Here is a 19675-nt window from a genome sequence, read left to right on the forward strand (position 1 = left end):
ATCATAAGGTGATCGTCTGTTAACTTTTTGAGATTCCCAGGTTCCTACATATTTCTTTCTGAAAAATCACCTGATTCCATTATGTATCCATAATCTCTTCTTTTTCTGAACTATGAAAAAAAAAAGCATGGATTATATCGTAGGTACACCTCAGAGACTAACACTGACACGATCACTTGTCCTGTCTGCCACCCACCGTAAGAAGCAGACCTTGACCGAACCCCAGAAGCACTTTGTGGGACCAACCCCAATTTCCTCCTTTCCTCTGACCACCTGAGATGATAATAATAACCGTTATCCTGGGTTTTGTGTTAATCTTTCCCTTGCTTTCTTTAAATGTTTTTTTCCCCATATATACTTATATTTCCAAACAATATATTGGTCTGTTTTACATGTTTTTGAATCTTGTGTAAATTGCATCCTTTGAATTGCTTTTCGGTCAACATTGAATTTGTGATGCAACATGTAGATGTTGCTTTTCTTTTTTTCACTCTCTGTGCCATTATGTAAACATAAACGTGCCAGTCTGTCTTCTCGTGTGGCCGTGCGGCTTGCTAGCGTGAGCGGTGAAGCTACGATACTCTCGTACATCTCGCCTGCGGCAGGTATGCGAGCGTTTCTCAAAGTATGTGCCTGAAAGCAGAATCGGCGTCTTAGAATATGCACATATTTCATTTTACTAGGTACTAAGGTATTTCCCCAAATGGTCAGCGAATGTATACTCCCACCAGCAGTGTTTTCAGATTTTCTCCTGTTCCATGTTCTCACCAGCACTCAAGGTGTGTTTTAAAAACCTCTGGCTGGTCTGGTGGTGTAAGACCGTACGGTGGCTTTCGTCTGAATCTATGTGATCACTAATGCATGTGAGGTTGGGTGATCAGACGACACCCGAAACAGATCTTACCCACCGTCGGGGTTCACTAACGCTTTGAGAGATTCAAGGAGTCCAAAGGCTCACGTGAAGCCTGTTCATTTCCCAAGTTAGTTACTTATTGGTCTTTAGCCATTCTTTTTTTATAAATCATTCTTTTAGGATTCTAAATTTCTCTCCAAAGATCATTTTAGCTCTGTCTCACATATTTTAACATGTATTTTCAATTCCATTCAGTTCCAAACATTTTCTAATTTCCATCATGTTTTTTGAGTAATTGCTTATTTAGAAATGTTTTAATTTACAAGTTATCAGTTTCTGTTAGCTATTTTTCTGTTACTTTTTTTAAGATTTTATTTATTTGAGAGAAAGAAAGGGTGAGCACATGGTGGGGGTGGGGGTGGGACGGGGGACAAGCAAATTGTGGGGAGTGGAGCCCGATGCCAGGCTTGATCCCAGGACCCTGAGATCATGACCCGAGCCAATACCAAGAGTCAGATACTTAACCGACTGAGCCACCCAGGTGCCCCTCTGTTACTTATTTCTAAATAATTTGCCTTGTGGTGAGAGCTGTGTTGTGTGAATACTTTAAATGCAATTGACATGGTACCTAGCATAGTCAGTTTTTATAATTGCTTTTTATATGTGGTTGTAGAGAACTGCTTCTAATGACCTGAGGCAGTGTTCATATATGCCTATTATAGCAAACTTGTTAATTGCTTTTAATTTCATTAAAAATTGCTTTTTAGGTCATTCAAATTTTCTGTACCCTTACTGAATTTTTTGTGATTATTTATATCAATTACTAAAAGAATGTTTTTTAAAATCTTGATTTATGGAAGATGAGTGCTTTATCCTTGGAGTCCTGTCAGTTTTGCTCATGCATTTTGAAGCTATCGTATTTGGTGAGTACAGGTCAGGAATTAGGTCTTCTCAAGTGGAACTTTTGTCGATGTGTAATTTTTTGCCCTAAAGTCCATTTTGGGTGCTATTTTTGACAACCAGGGTTTCTTTGGGTTGGTGTACATTCCATCCTTTCACTTTTTACCTTGTCTCCATCTTGAAGTCTTAGGCACATCTTTGGTAAGCAGCACGGAGATGAATTTTGTTTTCCATCTAGTCTGGGGATTAAGTAGTAACTTTTCCTTTTTTTTTTTTTTTCAATGGAAAGGATTTTGGTCGATCTGAAAAATGAAGTTTGGTATCAGAAATGTCATGACCCTGTATGTAAAGCAGAAAACTTCAAATCAGACTGTGAGTTATTAATTTTTATGTGCATATCAAGTGAAAATTGGATATCTACATAAAGTAGTAAAACTATTTTTTCTTGTTCAGGTTTTCCATTACCTGCTGAAGTTAGTCTCCTGTTTCTTCTGAAAGAAGTGGGTGCGGGTTTGAGTTTCTCTCATCCTAATCCGTTCTCGGTAGGACGGTATAATTGAGCTGTGCGCCATGTCCGGATGTGTGCAGTCTGCGAACACACTCTTCAGTACATGTTGTCACTTAGGAGTGTGCCCTAGTGACCGTGCCAGTGGCCCCACACAGCTGCTCGTGCGCGCCCGCACGCTCTCACACCAGATTGCAGACACACCTGTGTGGCCGCGCCCGGCCAGGGGACAAGTGTCCCGTTCTTGGCTTTACAAAGAATACCAAAATACTCCCCTTTGTGTTTCCTTCAGCAACTCTGTCTGTAAGTAGAATTGCTAGAAGTAGAATTATGTCAAAGGGTGTGTGCATTTTAAATTTTGGTAGATATTACCAGATGGCCTACTCAACCTTGTCCTTTTTAAAAAGTTTTATTTACCCAAATCATTCACATTCATTGTGAGAAAAAATTAGAAAATACATGAAAAGCCAAAGGGAATAAACTTATCCTCAGCTAGAATTTGACCACTCAGGGGTAACTGATGTGTTTCAGCATCTGTCTTCCAGAATTTCTGTTGATGAGTGCTCACGCATGTATATTTTCAAGGTCACAGGGTGCACCCTATTTTATAGGCTTTGTTCCGAGCTCGTTTTCACGAGTGCTCATTACCCGTTGGTATCCATAAGCATGGCAGGAAATCAGGCTTCACAATTAAAGAGAGCGCCAGTTCACCCTGCAGTTTTGCCAACATTGTTTATTTTACCTTTCAGTCCTTACCACCCTGTTTGGTATTTTATACCATAAAATACAAAAAGTGGTATTTTAGTCGTTTTAGTTTACATTTCTTAATGTGTTGAGGAAGTGGAACTTCTTTCAGATTTCCTGTTTGTATTTCTGTTATCGAGTGTCAGTAGCCGTCCTCTGTCCGCTTTTCTCTGAGGCCTTATTGATATTTTACGGGAACTTTTTATTAACTCTTTGATCATGTTATTTTCTAGAATGAACACTTTAGTGTTCCTTTTTCCCACATCTATCCGCCTTTTCCTTTCTAGTGTCCTGGTTAGAATGAAAGTTACGTGCTACAGGCTACGTGCTCAGTCTACATTCTGGATAATGGTCTGCCTCCCATTCGATTGGACCGAAAACTGTCTCTGGAAAAAATTCATACATCTAAGATAGACAGGAGCTGGAGCAGCGTAGCTGACAGCCAGCTTCCCTGGTACACTATTAGGTTGAAAATGTTCCTGAAATACCCAAGAGAAAATTAAATCTTTTAAGTAAACTTTGCCTCTAGGAGGAGGTGTGTGTCATCCTCGTGTGTTCGGAGGCTGAGTTTCATGCACGTTTTTGTGGTGTCAGTGAATTTTTAAAAATGGCTTTTTCTGCTTATCCAGTAATGCCAAGTTGAAAGTATTTTGGCATGTGTATTACCGCTGCTCGGACAGAACTTTTTTTTATTATTTTAAGTAGAAAATTAATAAAAGATGGAGCAGCTTAATGAATACCCATGTACCTGTCACATCGTTTTTACAGTTTATATATTTCTGCTTCCTCTGGCTTTTTTGCTTCTAGTATTTTAAAATGAGTCACCGATCAGTGTCGGTGCCTGTTTTTCTGTTGCACTGGTCATCCTAGTTGTTTAAACATTTCTGGTTTCCCTGTAGAAATATTGCCCAAGGACAGCGCGCTCTCCCTTCACCTAGATCTGCCATCGTCTGCACTTGGCCATGTTTGTTTTCTCCCTCTGCTGTTCGGGCGCCCGTCGTTATTGGACGACTGTTTGTCTTAGTCCGTTCAGGCTGCTGTAACGCGATACCATACACCGGGTGGCTTAGGAGCCACGGAAGTTCCTTTCTCACAGTTCTGCGGCTGGAAGTCTGAGCTCAGGGCACTGGCCGATCTGGTGTTCGGTCGCTGTCTGGGTCATAGCCATCTTCTCGCCGCCCCCACCCTCCGTCACAGGGATGAAGGAGGTCTCTGGGGTCCCTTTTATAAGGTTACTGATCCCAGTCATGAGGGCTGCACCCTCAAGACCTAATCGCCTCCCAACAGCCTCCTTCCTGATACCATGACATCGGGGGTTAAGATTTCAACTCAGGAATGTGGGGTAACACATTCAGTCCATAACAAATCTCTTGAGAGGAATTTGCAGCCATCAGAACCCTACATCTCTTCACGTTTAAGCATGTAGCTAGCGATATTTAGCTTAAGGATATTCTTAAATGAATATGGTAAAATTTTAAAATTCAGGAAATTCAATGTTTATACAATACTGTTATCTAATATGCAAATCCATACTATCTTGCCAGTTGTCTCAGCTGTTTTTAACAGTTTTTTAAATTCATGTTATTCTTAAAATATTTTATAAATAGAAAAATCAGTCTTGTAAGATTGCAGATAGACTTTCCAGTTTGTCTTCAGCTGGATTATCTGCTTTATAAAAAATGCAATCTGCCCATCTAGCCCCAGCTGTGTATACTGAAAAAAACGTACTGGGGGGGCATTTCCAAATTTAGAGTTTCGAGTATGTGAGCTACGGTGGCTGCAACAGTTGAATTAATGGACTCATTCCCATGGCGACTGTCTTAGAGACAGTATCATCCAGAATATTTATTTCAGTGTCTGTGCAAGAACTGATCTTGTACCTAATACCTTAATTTAACATAGACTGACTGTCGAGTGAGAGCAGCACATACTCTCCTTGACCGACCTGAATTTTCTCCCTTTCCCACTCTCCCCCACCTTCCCCTCTCCAACCAAAGGAAGAAGAGGTCACGGCAGCTGAAACCATGAACAGGGACACCCAGAATCCTCATGAGCCACCATCGGGTCTGTCGTCAGAAGATGCCATTTCCGACGCCGCCTGGGACAATGGCCTTGACGAGGCTGACTTTGTGGAAGCTACTGAAGATGCTAAACTGGCCGAAGCTGCAGAGAGCAGTCTGCTCGGCTCCTGCGGCGCAGACGCTGAGATCCCCGATGAACTGATGCTGCAGGTGTTACGAGAGTAGCCATTAGCCGTGGACTCTGACGTAACCGGCTGTGATTTGGCCTGAAGACAGTTTAATAACCTAAATATATTAAGTTAGAGTAAGTTCTTATGAAACCTGTTTATAAAAACCAAGTTTCATCACTTCTCAATTCCTAGTTTTTACTGAAGTAAGCCAGTTTTATTGAAAATGAGCTTAGAAATCTTACTGATTGACCAGAGTTGGCCTGTGTTCATATCAGCTTAATTTTGCATGTCTATTTATAGGTTAAGACTCTAAATCTTATTAAAAATTTTTAACTGAAGTATATTTGACATACAGTATCCTATTCAGGTATATATCCTGCTGATTTGATATCTTTAAACATTACAGAATGATCCCCATGATAAGTCTAGTTACCATCTGTCATCACAGTTATTACAGTCTTACCGACTATATTCCCTGTACTGTACATCACATCCTCATGACTTGTTCTGTAACTGGAAATTCATACCTCTTAATCTCCTCACCTTTCTCACTGCCCCAAGCCCTCCTCCCTCTTGTAACCAATGATTTCTTGTGTCTAGGAGACTGTTTGGTTTTATAGATTCCACATATAAATGTCATATGGAATTTGTCTTTGACTTATTTCACTCAGCATAATATACTCTACGTCCAGCCATGTGGTTACAAAAGGCCAGGTTTTTATTCTCTGTTTATGGCTGTGTAATATTCCTGCATGTGTGTGTGTGCCCTCATTTTATTCATCCATCAGTGGACACTTAGGTTGCTTCCATATCTTGGCTGCTTCAGGAAACAATAACGCTTCAGTAAACGTAAGTATGATACATTCCTCTGAATTAGTGTTTTCATTTTCTTCAGGTAAATACCCAGAAGAAGTGGAATTACTGGATCATATGGTATTTCTGAGTTTCTGAGGAACCTCCATTCTGTTTTCCACAGTGGTTGCACCAACTTACATTCCCACTAGCAGTGCACGAGCGTTCCCTTTTCTCTACAGCCTCACCAACACTTGTTATTTCTTATCTTTTTGATAATAGCAATCTGATGGGTGTGAGGTATGATACTCACTGTGGTTTTTTTTTTTTTTTAAGATTTTATGTATTAGAAAGCACACGCAAGCGCATGAGCGGGGTAGAGGGGCAGAGGGAGAGGGAGGAGCAGACTCCTTGCTGAGCGGGGCGCCAGATGTAGGTCTTGATGCCAGGACCCCGGGATCATGACCTGAGCTGAAGGCAGACGCTTAACCAACTGAGGCACCCAGGCGTCCCCTTCATTGTAGTTTTGATTTGCAGTTCCCTGGTGACTAGTGGTATTGAGCCATCTTTTCACATGTCTGTTGTCTATGTGTTTATCTTCTTTGGAAAAATGTCTATTCAAGTTCTCTGCCCATTTAAATTTTTTTTTTATATTGTGCAAGTTCTTTGTATATTTTGGATATTAACCTCTTATTGAATATATGATTTACAGATATCTTTTCCCTTTCAGTAGGTTGCCTTTTCATTTTGTTGATTGTTTCCTTTGCTGTGCAGAAGCTTTTGAGTTTGATATAATCCCATTTGTTAATTTCAGCTTTTATTGCCTTTGCCTAAAGAGATTGGTCCTCTAAAAACAAAAACAAAAAAACAGAGAGGGAGCGGTAAGGGCTGAGGGAGGGGGAGAGAGAGAATATTAAGCAGGATCCACGCCCAGCACAGAGCCCAACACGGGGCTCGCTCTCACGACCCTGTAATTTTCTTTGTGGTATCTTTGTCTGGTTTTGGTTATCAGTTATGCTGACCTTGTAAAATGAATTTGAAAGCATTCCTTCCTCTTCAATTTTTTGGAATAATTTGAGAAGAATAGGTACTACCTCTTTAAATGTTTGGTAGAATTTACCTGTGAAATCACCTGGTCTTGGGCTTTTGTTTTTTAGGAGTTGTTAAATGACAGATTCCATTTCATTACTTGTAATTGGTCTACTCAGATTTTCTATTTCTTAGTGATTCACTCTTAGAAGGTTGTGTATTAAGAATTTATCACTTTCTTCTAGGTTGTCCATTTTGTTGGTGTATAATTGTTCGTAGTAATCTCATGATTCTTAGAATTTTTTTTTAAAGATTTTATTTATTTATTTGACAGACTGCCAGCGAGAGAGGGAACAAAAGCAGGGGGAGTGGAAGAGGAAGAAGCAGGCTCATAGCGGAGAAGCCTGATGTGGGACTCGATCCCATAACGCCGGGATCACGCCCTGAGCCGAAGGCAGACGCCCAACCGCTGTGCCACCAGGCGCCCCGATTCTTAGAATTTCTATGGTGTCAGCCATTTCTGACTTTATTGGTGCCCTTCTCTTTTTCTTAATGAGTCTGGCTAGAGATTTATCCATCTTATCTTTTCAAAGAACCAGCTTTTAGTTTCACTAATCTTTTCTATTCATTTTTTTATTCTCCATTTATTTCCTCTGGTATTTATTATTTCCTTCCTTCTGCTAACTTTGGGCTTTGTTGGTCTTCTTTTTCTAGCTCCTTTAGGTATAAAGTAAGATTGTTTATTTGGGACTTTTCTTGCTTCTAGAGGTAAGCCCATATCACTATGAACTCCCCTCTGAGAACTGCTGTTGCTGTGTCCCCTAGATTGTGGAAAATTGTTTCCATTTTCTCTGTCCCACGGTATTTTTTCAGTTTCCTCTTTGATTTCTTCATCAGTTCATTGGTTGTCCAGTAGCATGTTGCTTATTCTCCACATTTGTATTTTTTCCAGTTTTCTTATTGATTTCTAGTTTTATACTGTTGTAATCAGAGAAGATGCTTAATACGATTTCGGTTTGCCTGAATTTGAGACATGTGATCTTTCTTGGAGAAAACTCCAGGTGCACTTGAAATGAACGTGCATTCCATAGTTTTGGGATGTAATGTTCTGTATATGTTAAGTCCCTCTGGTCTAATGTGTCGTTTAAGGCCAAGGTTTCCTCATTGATTTTCTCTCTGGATGACGCTGATTTAGTGGGGGTATTAAAGTCCCGTATTATTATTGTATTGTTAATTTCTCCCTTTGTGTCTAATACCCGTTTGGTGTTTAGGTGCTCCTGTGTTGGGTACATAGATGTTGATGAATGTTCTATCCTCTTCTTGTATTGACCCCTGATCGTGATGGAATGCCCTTCTCTGTCCTGTTACAGGCTTTGTTTTAAAGTCTAAGTATCGCTGCACCAGCTTTTTTGCCCCATTCCGTTTGCATGGAGTATCTTTCTCCATCCTTCGCTCTCAGTCTGTGTTTAGGTCTGAAGCGTGTTTCTTGTAGGCAGCATGTACATGGCTCAGGTTTTAAATCCATTGAGCAACACTGTGTCTTATGATTGGAGCATATTGAAAGTCATTTTGTTAACCATTTTCTGGTTGCTTTTGTTGTTCTTTGTACCTTTCTTCTCTTGGTCTCTTCCCTTGTGGTTTGATGGTTTTCTTTAGTGTTTGGGTTCCTTTCACTTTGTCTGGTTTAGGGTTTGGTTATCACAAGGTTCATATATATTGACCTATATATAAAACAGTCTATTTTAAAGTGATAGTCATTTCTAATCCTTGGTGGGATGGCTGGGGCTAGCCTGGGCCAGGCAGTCCCAGGCTCCTCTGTGCCCGGGGTGGGGGTGTGTGTGCTGGGCCAGAACGGCTGCAGTGGGCACAGGCCAGACAGTCCTGGTCTCCTCTTCACTACTGCCGCCCCAGCGACGTGGCTGGAGCTGGTGTGTACACAGGTTGGGGGGTCCCGGCACACTGTGTCGGGGGTGTCCCGGGGGGTTGGCTGGAGCTGGCGTGGGCTCGGGTGTCCTGGTGCACACGGTGCAGAGGCAGTGCCAGGGAAACAGCTGGGGCTCTGCACACCGCCCTGCAGCTGCCAGGTCTAGAGGCCCAGGGCTCAAGCGGACAGCCCTGGAGGAGGGCTCGAGGGCCCAGAGACTGCTGCGGCCAGGCTCTCCAGGCAGAGGGGAAAGTAAACAATGGTGCTCCACAGCCCCTCCAGCCCCAGAGAGTTCCAGCAGTTGCCCTACAGCCTGGCGGATGTTCTAAGGTTAGTAAATGGGTTTCCTTCACTTACAAGTCTCTTTGTCCTTCAAACTGATGTTTTGGTTTTGGATTTTTTTTTTTTTTTTGCTGTGCCCCCCGGGCTGGCAAGTCGGCGTGTAGGCCCCTCGGTGTTCGTCCTCCTGCCGCGGGCCATCACTTCAGGGCTGGGGTTCCCACCGTCACCGCGCGTCCATCTCTCACCATGGGGTCCCCCGGCGTCTGTGCAGTGGTGCTTCCGTCAGGCCTCAGGTGTTCTGCAGGGGGAACTGCTGTACATTCGGCGAGTTCAGGGTCTTTCTGCGCCGTCTCAGAACGGCGCCCTCTGCCGATTCAGGTTAGAACTCTTGTCGGTCAGCGTCTGGTCGGTTACTGTCTGGAACATGGCCTCTAAAACTACTTGTACAATCAAACTTGCTGCTGAACATGGTCACTCAAACCAAAGGACTATGAACAAAGTAATATTAAAGTCTGGTGACAAGCCAGCCTGAAGTAGTAGATAAGTTTAACTTCTCAAAGAATTTTTATTTACAAAAGGATAGTATCAGCGGCAACAGCAAGAGCAGGGGACTGGTCTGTATATAGTCACGTTCCAGTAGACTGGTCTTTCTGGTCCAGGAGCTTCTCTAATTGATGGTTGATATTTTGTAGGTGGTTTCCAGCTCCCAGAAGGGTTCTCGCTTTGAGTAACAGAGCTGGAAGGCTGGATGAATCATACTGTTGAAGGAAAATTATATTTGGATTAACAGGCATCAAAAACTTTTATAACCCTGTTATACAGCTCAGTGCTAAGTAGAGTTTTTCATTAACTTTCATTTTTTAAATTCATTACGATCATTTAAAAAATTGGTTTAATCCTTTTCCTTAGGGCATAATTAATAAGGTTACCAGGGACTGCTCTAGAAAACTTAGGCTGATCTTCTCCCAGAAGACCAGTTGGTTCCAAGAACTATGGCATCTAAATTATTTAAAACAAAATCATTCCTCATACAGATTGAGGCTTGGTTTGGGCAGGTCTGCTGACCTCATGCCTATTTTAAACCCAGAAAACTGTAAGGCAGATTAACTTTTACTGGAAGAATTATTGGAAGGAGAATTCCAGGCCCATAAAAGTTCATGAGGAAAGAAGTCATCATCTAGAAAAATTTATGGGGAAGACTAAAGACGAAATTAGAATACAAACTCAACATAAGTCAGAAATCAGAACCCAACTCATGACTTGGAAATAACAAACCCAAGCTTCGTGTTGTGAACTGCATCCAAGGGTAAGGGACCATATCCCCTACAGAAGGTGCTCATACTTAGGGTGATTGTTGAATTTCATGTCCTCAGTGTGTTTTCCTTAGTCATGAAAAGAGCAGCCTTGAGCAGAAAAGCTGTGCAACTATTACTACCACCCGCATAATCATTTTTTCTAGACTCTACCCTACCCTATTACCGTGGACTTCAGTCAGATATTTGAGAGCCTACGGTATTCAAGGTGCCGTGGGACACTTGCTTTCAGGGAGGCCTGAGGGGTAGGACTAACATCTGGTGTTCGAGTTCTGGTTTAGGAAGGCAGACAGACCCTACGAGACAGCACAGAAGGCCTGTGGGTACGCAAAGGACACGTAAGAATAGTGTATTCCGAACAAAGTTGAGTCTCAAGTCTCTGTTTTCACCAAAGTTATGTTCAAAATCAAACAGTGCTATGATCATCTCCAAGTTAGTCACTAAACCTCCGCTCCAAGCAAGCTTTAGAGTCGCTGGGTGCTGTCACAGGAAACACTGATGTAAAAGCATTCTATTTTCGGATCTAATATACAAACTGAAGGCTTCTAAATCAGTGTAAAAAAAAACTTAAAATTGAATTTCGAAGTGAAGAATACAAGTATGATCATAAGATATATGTATTTACATTTTATGTAAAATTATATTCTGGTTTTTTTTCTGTAACTTAAATTTCTCTTGATCTGAGCTGGCTGTCGTAACAACAGCAACATCTGCAGCAAAAACCCGGAAGCAACACGTTTTATTGAAACAATAATACACCACTCCTTTCCCTACGAAGTTTCATGTTTCCCAACTTCTAAAATTAGACCTACCATTTATAGGCGATAATGGCTTATTTTTTCAGATAAAAAAGCTGCTGTGAACACGGGCAGAACAAAGAACAGATTCCGTGTGGCCTGACAGTGACGGCGATTCTCATGAAGCAAAGCATAGCTGTTCGAGATCCTCCTGTTCAGTCATTTCTCTTAATGTGCAGAGACCTTAACAAAATCGGCATTTCTAGATTGTTCTCTACTCTAGCCTGAAGTAGCTAAAAGAGGTGATGAGAGAATACATTCTCACGGGTTCACGGGGACGCTGGTCGGGTGGACTGTAATGTTGCGTCCCCACTTCTCTCCCCTGCACCCCCAGCTTCTACAGAAGGCCTCCACCGTGCAGATGCCCTGGATCTTCTGAATCACAGAAATAAAAATTAAAGTTACCGTTTCCTTTACATAAGGTTCTTTCTCTTGAATATCCGAATAATCTTGATGAAGCTGTGTTAGGTTCGATAAAAAACAAGCTGCATTCCTCAGGGAAGCTCTTCGCTCCTTAAGTTCATCATATTTTATTTGTAGTTGTTTCAGCTGCGGGTCTAACCTGCAACAACAAAACGGTGTCCCCCAAAGGAACGCCTGCAGGAAGGTGCAACAGCCCACAGGGTCAGCGGCTGAGTGCACGGGTCCACTGAGGCAGGGCCACGCAGGGGATGGGGGCTTGGTCTTTAAAAATACCTTCAGTTCTGAAATTATGAATGTGTGGCAGGGTCTAGATTTCAATTTAAAATATAGACCAAACTCTGAAATACAGTACACCGTGAGTGATTAGAAATGACACCCGCAGATGCTTTGTACGGCCCACAGCCCATCCGGGCATTTTGCGGGAGCTGTGGGGAACTACTGAGTTCCAACAACGCGGTCCACTTCTCCCAGCCTCGGCCAGGGCGTGCGCGCCGCAGGGCAACAGCAGAAGTGTGGATGAAAGGCCTTCCCTTTGCCCGTTTTCCAAGATCCAATGAAACCAGCGGGAAATGACCAGAATGCTTGGATGAAAAATGCACGGGCAAACCCTCCCTCCCGGTGTCTTAGTCTCTTATCTATAAAACAAAAGGGGGATCTTGAATTTTATGGACAAGGAAGGGCAGAGGGTGCCAATTTTTTATTCTTTAAAAAGCAACTGTCCTCTAATGTAATTTTAGAAAAGTCCTTCGAACAGTGAGTCTGCTGAACAAATGCAGCGTTGTGGAAAAGCTGACAAGGGCTGTGGCCAGGAGCGCGGGGCTGGCAGTCCAGCTGCAGACGGGGATCCTGGCCCCCGACTTCTAGGGACGGGGTTGTGGGTAAGTCACCTCCCCCGGCCTGCGATTTTCTACATGTAAAGTCAGAATAACGATACACTGCATTTTTCTTTCTAGGCCTTTTCAAGATGTACTTTTCAATGTCTAGAACTGTATCTAGAAAAGGAACCAAGAAGCTGGACTTTAAAATGTCCTTTTTTTATGAAACAGGCATGACAACCCACCTCCAGGATTATGAGGATAACGGGCGAATACACAAAGCTTTAGGCCAGTGCCCGGCACACACAGGAAGCTCGTTCAAACGCGGTTTTCTTTAGGCCTGAGCCGGTGGAAGCTTGACCCCAGGCCACAGGCTGGGCGGGGAGCCACCGGGCTAGACACCCAAGCTCTCCGTCTTCCTAACTTCCCTGGCATCTTCTTTAAACTCCGCACCGTAATGAGCCACAGGCGGTCCTCTCTGGGAGCAGCCTTCTCTCGCCCTGTTCCGCGGCGCCTGCGAGCGCAGAGTGGAGCCGACCGCAGCCCCGACGGCTGCAGCGCGCCCGGCCCCCGACCTGCACCGCCGACACCGCCCGCCCCGCGCGGGACGCGTCCACACGAGCGCCACGCCGACGGCACATTGACGAGAGCCGGGAACACACAGCCCGAACTGAACGCGCCACCGTGAAGCGCTTCGTGTCGATTTATTCACTTACTTCTCCCAGCACCCTGGAGGGGTGGGTATAGGGCTCGTTTACAGATGAGGAACTGAGGCCCTGGGAAGGTAAGCAGCCTGCCCCACGGTGCACAGCCGGGAAGTGGCGGAACCTGGGTTCAAACCTGGGTTCAAACCCGGGCAGCCTCGTCCCAGAGTCTGTGCTCGGAATCTCTAAGGAGGCCGCCTCGTAGGCCAGAGCTGAGAGGTCTGATGGCAGAGCGATCAGTGCTGAGTTCGCCTTTGCTAACGGCTCCAACTCGGCAGCGGCACGACCAGCGGCGCTGAGCTTCCAGGCACAGAGAACACCTGGGACCGCGACGCAACACAGCAGAATTTAGCCCCACGCGATGTACCGTAATTAAATCCTAGGTGAGTTCTCAGAGACCTTGACATCATCTTACCCAAGCAGTTCATCCTGGAGTTCGAGCAAACGCTGCCTTTTCTTTTCAATATCTGAAATGATCTAAAGTAACACAATGATTTGTTAAAGTAACTCTTTAAATGTTGGAGCACTGCTAGCGACCCCGTACCAGGTGTTAGAAATGGAGTGGGAAAGAGACTGCATCCTCCCCCCGTGGCACTTTGGTCCAAAGGGAAGACAGAACTGCACACAGGCCGCACGTAACTACAGCCCGTGAGGCGTGCGTCGAAGGCAAAGAACAGGGGACGCTGAAGAGTGGGAACGGCGGCGGCATTTACTCCAGGACAACTTGGAAGAAAGGAAGCAGAGGCCAGATCTTTACGACCCTGTGAGCCATCAGCTAAGGAGTTGGGATTTTACGTAGGTGCACGAGGAAAATATTGAAGCAGGGAGTGCCCTGATCCAATCCGTATTTGAAAAAGAACATTTATATATAACAAATTATCTCAGCCATCTCTTTTAGGGACTACCAGATACTCCACGGCTGGACCTTCAGACCATAAGCAATGCAGAGTTGACCAATAAGAGAATAAAACTGAAGAAAGAAACCCAGCAAAGGCCTGTAATCACGGAAATAAAAACATATGCATTTCAAATCCATTTCTATTATAAATGTGGAAGGGGAGCTGCTCTTCCCTTCTGGATTCTTGCCAGTGTGGGGCTCAGAGGTCATCTGGTCCACCCGTACATTGACAGGCCGGTAAGACCCAGTGTTCACTGGCTTGTTTCTCCTCACATACCCTCGTGGTACAGAGTTCCCGAGAAGCTGCTACAACATCGAAGCAGAAGAACCTGGACAGGAAATGAGGTCACCTAACCCTTAATGCAGTAGTCTTCCCAGGCTGTCCCTTGACGTGAGACATGAGACAGCTCTTTATTCTAAAAGGTTTTACTCTTTGGCAGCCACAAAAGCAATAAATATATATTACTTGTAGTTACTAGTTACTTAATACCACGGAAGTGGTTATTTGGGGCTTAATCACCTTTTTAGGCTGGCTGGGACCCCCATCCCTTAGCACGCATTAACAGTACACAACCACAAGACCAACCAAATAAAAGCCTGACTAAAAAAAAAAAAAAAACTGCAACAGAGTGAAGGTCCTAAACCCAGAGTCAGGGTGTTACTTAGCTCTGCACAGGCCAGCGCTCTGTGTGACTGTAGGCCGCCGCTCCCACACAGGATTTACCTTCGTGTTCTTCCTTTTCAGAGCTTTTGACACCTGGACTTCTTTAAGCTGCACAAAAGAAAATAAATAATTGTGTGCATTTTCCAAAATTAAAATATTTATTAACTCACAATATATTGCATTTAGTTAAAAAACAACCTGTGAGACATGAATAGTTCGAACAAGCTCTTTGCCACGTCACCAGCAAATGCAGTGTTTTCTAAGATAACCGTACGCTGTCTCAGGATTAGCAAAACAAATTGAGACCAACAAATTTATGTCCGTGAACTTACCATTTTGATGAGTTCTTCTTTCATATTAGAATGAAATTGTTTGATGGCTTCCTTACAAATTTTAGATTCTGCTTTTTGTCTATAGCAGGAAAAGAAAAGATCAAACTAGGTATTATATAAAGGATTTCAAAAGGTGTGTTTCATTTGCTTAGCACGTCAACAAACCACAATTTGGCATACACCACTTTGAATATCTAAGATGGCATGGCCAGAGAGATTTCTCAGGCTTAAAAAAAAAAAAAACTTAAGGGGCGCCTGGGTGGCTCAGTTGGTTAAGTGTCTGCCTTCAGCTCGGGTCATGATCCCAGGACCACCGTATCCTGTCATCAGGCTCCCTGCTCAGCGTGGAGTCTACTTCTCCCTCTCCTCCCCCACCCCCTTCCCACTCATGCCCTCTTGAATAAATAAAAGCTTAAAATATATATATATATATATATATACTGGAAACAGATTCAACAAAAGAGAACAGGAAAATAGTTTCCCCTAAACCTTCAGGCACATGGTTAGCTTCACTCCCTGACGCTGGCTACGTCCACAGGTGAAGGCAAGCCATGTAGAACGGTGTACAGCCAGTCCCCGTCCTTTCCTGCCACCTGATCCAATGAGCAGCAGACTTCAGCCCCTGTCTGCCAACAACTGGAGGAATAACTGTAAGACATTTGGACTAACCAAGTAAGTAGGGAAAGCCAGTTGGACTGAAGAAGCCAAAGTCCAGTTCTTCCAAACCTTACAAAGCTGACCCTAACTGGTTCCGGTACACGTCATCAGAAGAAGAGGGCCCAAGCCCCCAGTCTGGCGCTCTCACAGCCAAATGGCAGACCCCCAGCATGTAGCGGCAGCAGGCCATCTTCCAGGACAGTGGCTAACCCCCTACTCTGACTCGGTGCCCCAGGATACTAGAAAGGGTCCTTTTAATTGAAAGTAATAAATATTTTGTATAAGTGACAGGTAATTAGAAAATTGTTTATTTTTGGGGGGAAATCCACGAGCAAGAAAAGTCACTCAGGAGCTAAGCATAACACAAGAGAAGGCTTGTACTTTCGAATAGAGATCTTTGTAAAAGGTCTCATCAAAAAAGAGTGTTAAAAGGTGTTTCTAGGGGCGCCTGGGTGGCACAGTGGTTAAGCGTCTGCCTTCAGCTCAGGGCGTCCCACATCAGGCTCCTCTGCTGTGAGCCTGCTTCTTCCTCTCCCACTCCCCCTGCTTGTGTTCCCTCTCTCGTTGGCTGTCTCTATCTCTGTCGAATGAATAAATAAATAAAACCTTTAAAAAAAAAAAAAAAAGGTGTTTCTAGTGACCTCACCAAGGTAGTGGAATAGGAGGCCCCAGAACAGATTCCCCCCACAGGGAAACCAACTTAACAACCATATACAGCACAAAAGACCTCGTGAGAACGCCAGAAACCAATTCAGAAGTTGCAGGCAAGTTCAAGTCAGGAATAGTCCTACTGAAACAGGTAAAAAGCAGTTTCATATCAACTTGGACAGCGCATCTCCCAAGCCAGCACAGCCTGGTTCAGCTGAGCAGCTCAGTGCGTGCTTTCTCCCTTGGGAAGGAAAGAGTGGAACATAGGTCCAAAGTTCTGGCTTTTCAGGGGTCTGCCTGAGGGACTCCTTTCCATCGCGCCCGATCTGGAACACTAACGGAACCAGCGTACTTGGGATGCCGGGCTGCCACGGAGAAGACAGTCCAGCGGCTGCTGCAGTCAGAGATTCAGCAATGCCACGCACAGCAGATCAGGACAGATGGCCCAGCTCACACCTTCTCCTTTGGGAGGGAAAGAGAATAGAAGCTTATCCAATGTTTTGGAATGGTTTCTGTGTCACCCGTAGTAGGGCAATGATGGGAACTGAAATCTTGGATGCCTTTGCTCAGAAAGACCAAAAAGGAGCTCAGCAGGTTGTTGCAGCATGAGAACCTATAGTGCCACAGACACACCAGTGGGAGCTTGCGTCTTTAAGGATTACAGATCCCTAAAAAAGAAAGAAGCGAACCTCTCTAGTTGGGAAATCACATGCACAAGCCCAAAGAAGATACAAATCAGATAAAGATTGAGGGACCACCCAGGCTGACTGGCAAAGATCTTCCCCTGTACAAATCCAGTATGTAAAGACTGGGAGGAGTGGCTGCTTTTTAAATGTACAAAACACAACAAAAAATAACAAGGCACTACAAGAAACAAGAAAACAACCCAATCAAGTGGGGGGGAAATCCCCAGAAATAGACCCTAAATAAAGAAATAGAGACCTATGAATAGGGTAACAAAAAACTCTAATCATCTTAAGCTCAATGTGCTACAAAAAAACACGGATGAATAAACTACATCAGGAAAATGATGCATGAGTAAAATGAGAACATCAACAAAGAGAACCTATAAAAAAGGATCAAATCCTGGAGCTGAATAATACAATGACAATTGAAAAATTCACTAGATGGGTTCACAGCAGATTTGATCAAGCAGAGGAAAGAAACTGCAAACTCAAGAATGAGTCATTTGAAATTATCAAGTCAGAAGAACAAAAAGAATGGAGAACAGTGTATGGAACTCACAGGAACCATTCGATAGCGCCAATATCCCCAAAGAGGAGGGAGAGAAAGGAGCAGAAAACTTATTTGAAGAAATAATGGCTCAAAACTTCCCTAATCTGAAGATGGAAATGGACACCCAAATTCAGAAAGCTCAAAAGACCTCAGCTAAGAGGAACCCAAAGAGGCCACACTGACACACATGATATTCAAACTGTCAAAATTCAAAGGCAAAAACAGAATCCTGAAGGTAGCAAGAGAAAAGCACCTTGTCAGTTACAAGGGGACTGCCATAACATGTCCTTGTCAATCTCAGCAGACACATTATAGGACAGAAGGGTGGGATGACCTGTACGAAGCACTCAAAGAAAAAAGTGCCATCCAAGAATACTACACCTGGCAGAATTATCCTTCAAAAATCAAGGAGAAATAAAGACTTTCCCAGATAAACAAAGGCTGGCTTCATTCACTAGACCTGCCTCCAAGAATTACCAAAGGGAGTCCTTCGAGTTGAAACAAAAGGACACTAGATAACAACACAAAGGCATATGAAAATACAAAAGTCTCTGGGAAAGGTAAACAGACGAATACAGAACCCCGTAATACTGTGACAGTGACGCATACGTCATTTCTCATGATGATACAGAATTTAAAAGAAAAACAAAAAATAACTATGAAACCGTGTCAATGCTAAAAATAAAAAAGGTGAAATCTGTGGTATCAATAACAAAGTGTTATCCCCATACAGTGGGGGAGGGAGACATAAGGGAGTAGAGCTTTCGTAGGTGATTGAGGTCAAGTTATCATTTTAAAGCAGACTGCTGTAAGATGATTTATGTCCTCCCCATGGTAAGCACACACATGGACACATGAAATCCACAGAAGCACAAAAGAAAAGAGAATCAAGACATGTCACTACAAAAGAAAAATCAATGAAACACAAAGGAAGGTGACGAGAGGAAAAGAAGGACAAAATAACTATAAGACTTAGAGAAAACACTAAAATTCAGCAATAAGTCACTATCAGGAATTCCCCAAAAGACATGGGGTCACTGATTGGATTTGAGAAAGAAAAAGAGCCGACTACATGCTGTCTACAAGTGACTCACTTTAGTTACCTAGAAGGAAATACACAGGCTGAATGTGAAAAAGACACTCCATCAAATGGTAACCAAAAGAGAGCAGTGGTAACTGCACTTCCATCGGACAAAATAGACTACATCAAAAATAGTCACAAAAGGATATTATGTAATGATAAAAGGCTCAATTCACCAGGAAGATATAAAAGTTATATGTGTACCCAACACTGGAGCAATTCAACAATCTGAATTAACAGAATTGAAGGGGAAAACAGGCAGTAACATAGTAATAGTAGGTGATTCCAGTACCTCACTTTCAATAATACACCAGACAGAAGCTCAATAAGAAAACAGAAGATTTGAACAGAACTATAAACCAATTGGATCTAATAAACCTACACAGAACATTCCACCCAATAACAGAATACACATGCTTCTGACATGCACACAGAACATTCTCCAGGACAGATCACATGTAAGGTGACAAAATAAGTCTTAACCAATTTAGTATGACTGAACTCCTACTGAGTACCTTTGCAGACCACAGTGGAAAACTCACAAATATGTGGAAATTAAACAACGCACTCTTGAATTATCAATCGTTCAAACAAGAAATAACAAAGGAAATTAAAAAATATCTTGGAACAAACAAAAACTTAATGTACCAACACTTACGGGATGCAGCAAAAGCAGTAGTAAGAGAGAAACTGATAGCAGTAAATACCTACATTGAAAAAAAAAAGAAGAAATACTTCAAATCAACAACCTAATTTTACAGCTCAGGGAACTAGAAAAAGATCAAACAATGCTAGCATAATGAAGGAACAGTAAAGATTAGAGCAGAAACAAATGAAATGAAAAACAGGAAAAATTAATGAACCTTAGAGGTTTTTGGAAAGATCAA

At 43.1% G+C, this 19675-nt stretch overlaps 2 protein-coding genes across 10 annotated transcripts in view; one reads left to right on the forward strand and one right to left on the reverse strand.

Annotated features, from left to right (window-relative positions):
- PRIMPOL (primase and DNA directed polymerase) overlaps nucleotides 1–5839 on the forward strand; it is a 48381-nt gene extending 42542 nt beyond the window's left edge. For 3 of the 7 annotated variants that reach the window (XM_026508584.4, XM_026508585.4, XM_026508586.4), the window contains 3 exons: nucleotides 2043–2125; nucleotides 2207–2253; nucleotides 5000–5839. In XM_026508584.4, coding sequence (XP_026364369.2) covers nucleotides 2043–2125; nucleotides 2207–2253; nucleotides 5000–5248 — 379 coding nt within the window. In that variant the 3' untranslated portion in view covers nucleotides 5249–5839. Of the gene's footprint in view, nucleotides 1–525; nucleotides 1117–2042; nucleotides 2126–2206; nucleotides 2254–4999 lie in introns of those variants that run through there. The other 4 variants (XR_008956018.1, XR_003318731.4, XM_057303543.1 and 1 more) reach the window with 4 other exon arrangements.
- A 3926-nt stretch (nucleotides 5840–9765) lies between these two features.
- Nucleotides 9766–19675, reverse strand: part of CENPU (centromere protein U) — a 37980-nt gene continuing 28070 nt past the window's right edge. For 2 of the 3 annotated variants that reach the window (XM_026508587.4, XM_044387603.3), the window contains exons 9-13: nucleotides 15167–15245; nucleotides 14895–14942; nucleotides 13688–13749; nucleotides 11736–11892; nucleotides 9766–9978 (exon numbers count right to left, since the gene is read on the reverse strand). In XM_026508587.4, coding sequence (XP_026364372.1) covers nucleotides 9847–9978; nucleotides 11736–11892; nucleotides 13688–13749; nucleotides 14895–14942; nucleotides 15167–15245 — 478 coding nt within the window. In that variant the 3' untranslated portion in view covers nucleotides 9766–9846. Of the gene's footprint in view, nucleotides 9979–11735; nucleotides 11893–13236; nucleotides 13593–13687; nucleotides 13750–14894; nucleotides 14943–15166; nucleotides 15246–19675 lie in introns of those variants that run through there. The other variant, XM_057303544.1, reaches the window with a different exon arrangement.

This window comes from Ursus arctos, unplaced genomic scaffold (assembly GCF_023065955.2).
Source record: "Ursus arctos isolate Adak ecotype North America unplaced genomic scaffold, UrsArc2.0 scaffold_27, whole genome shotgun sequence".
In the NCBI taxonomy this organism is placed as follows: Eukaryota; Metazoa; Chordata; class Mammalia; order Carnivora; family Ursidae; genus Ursus; species Ursus arctos.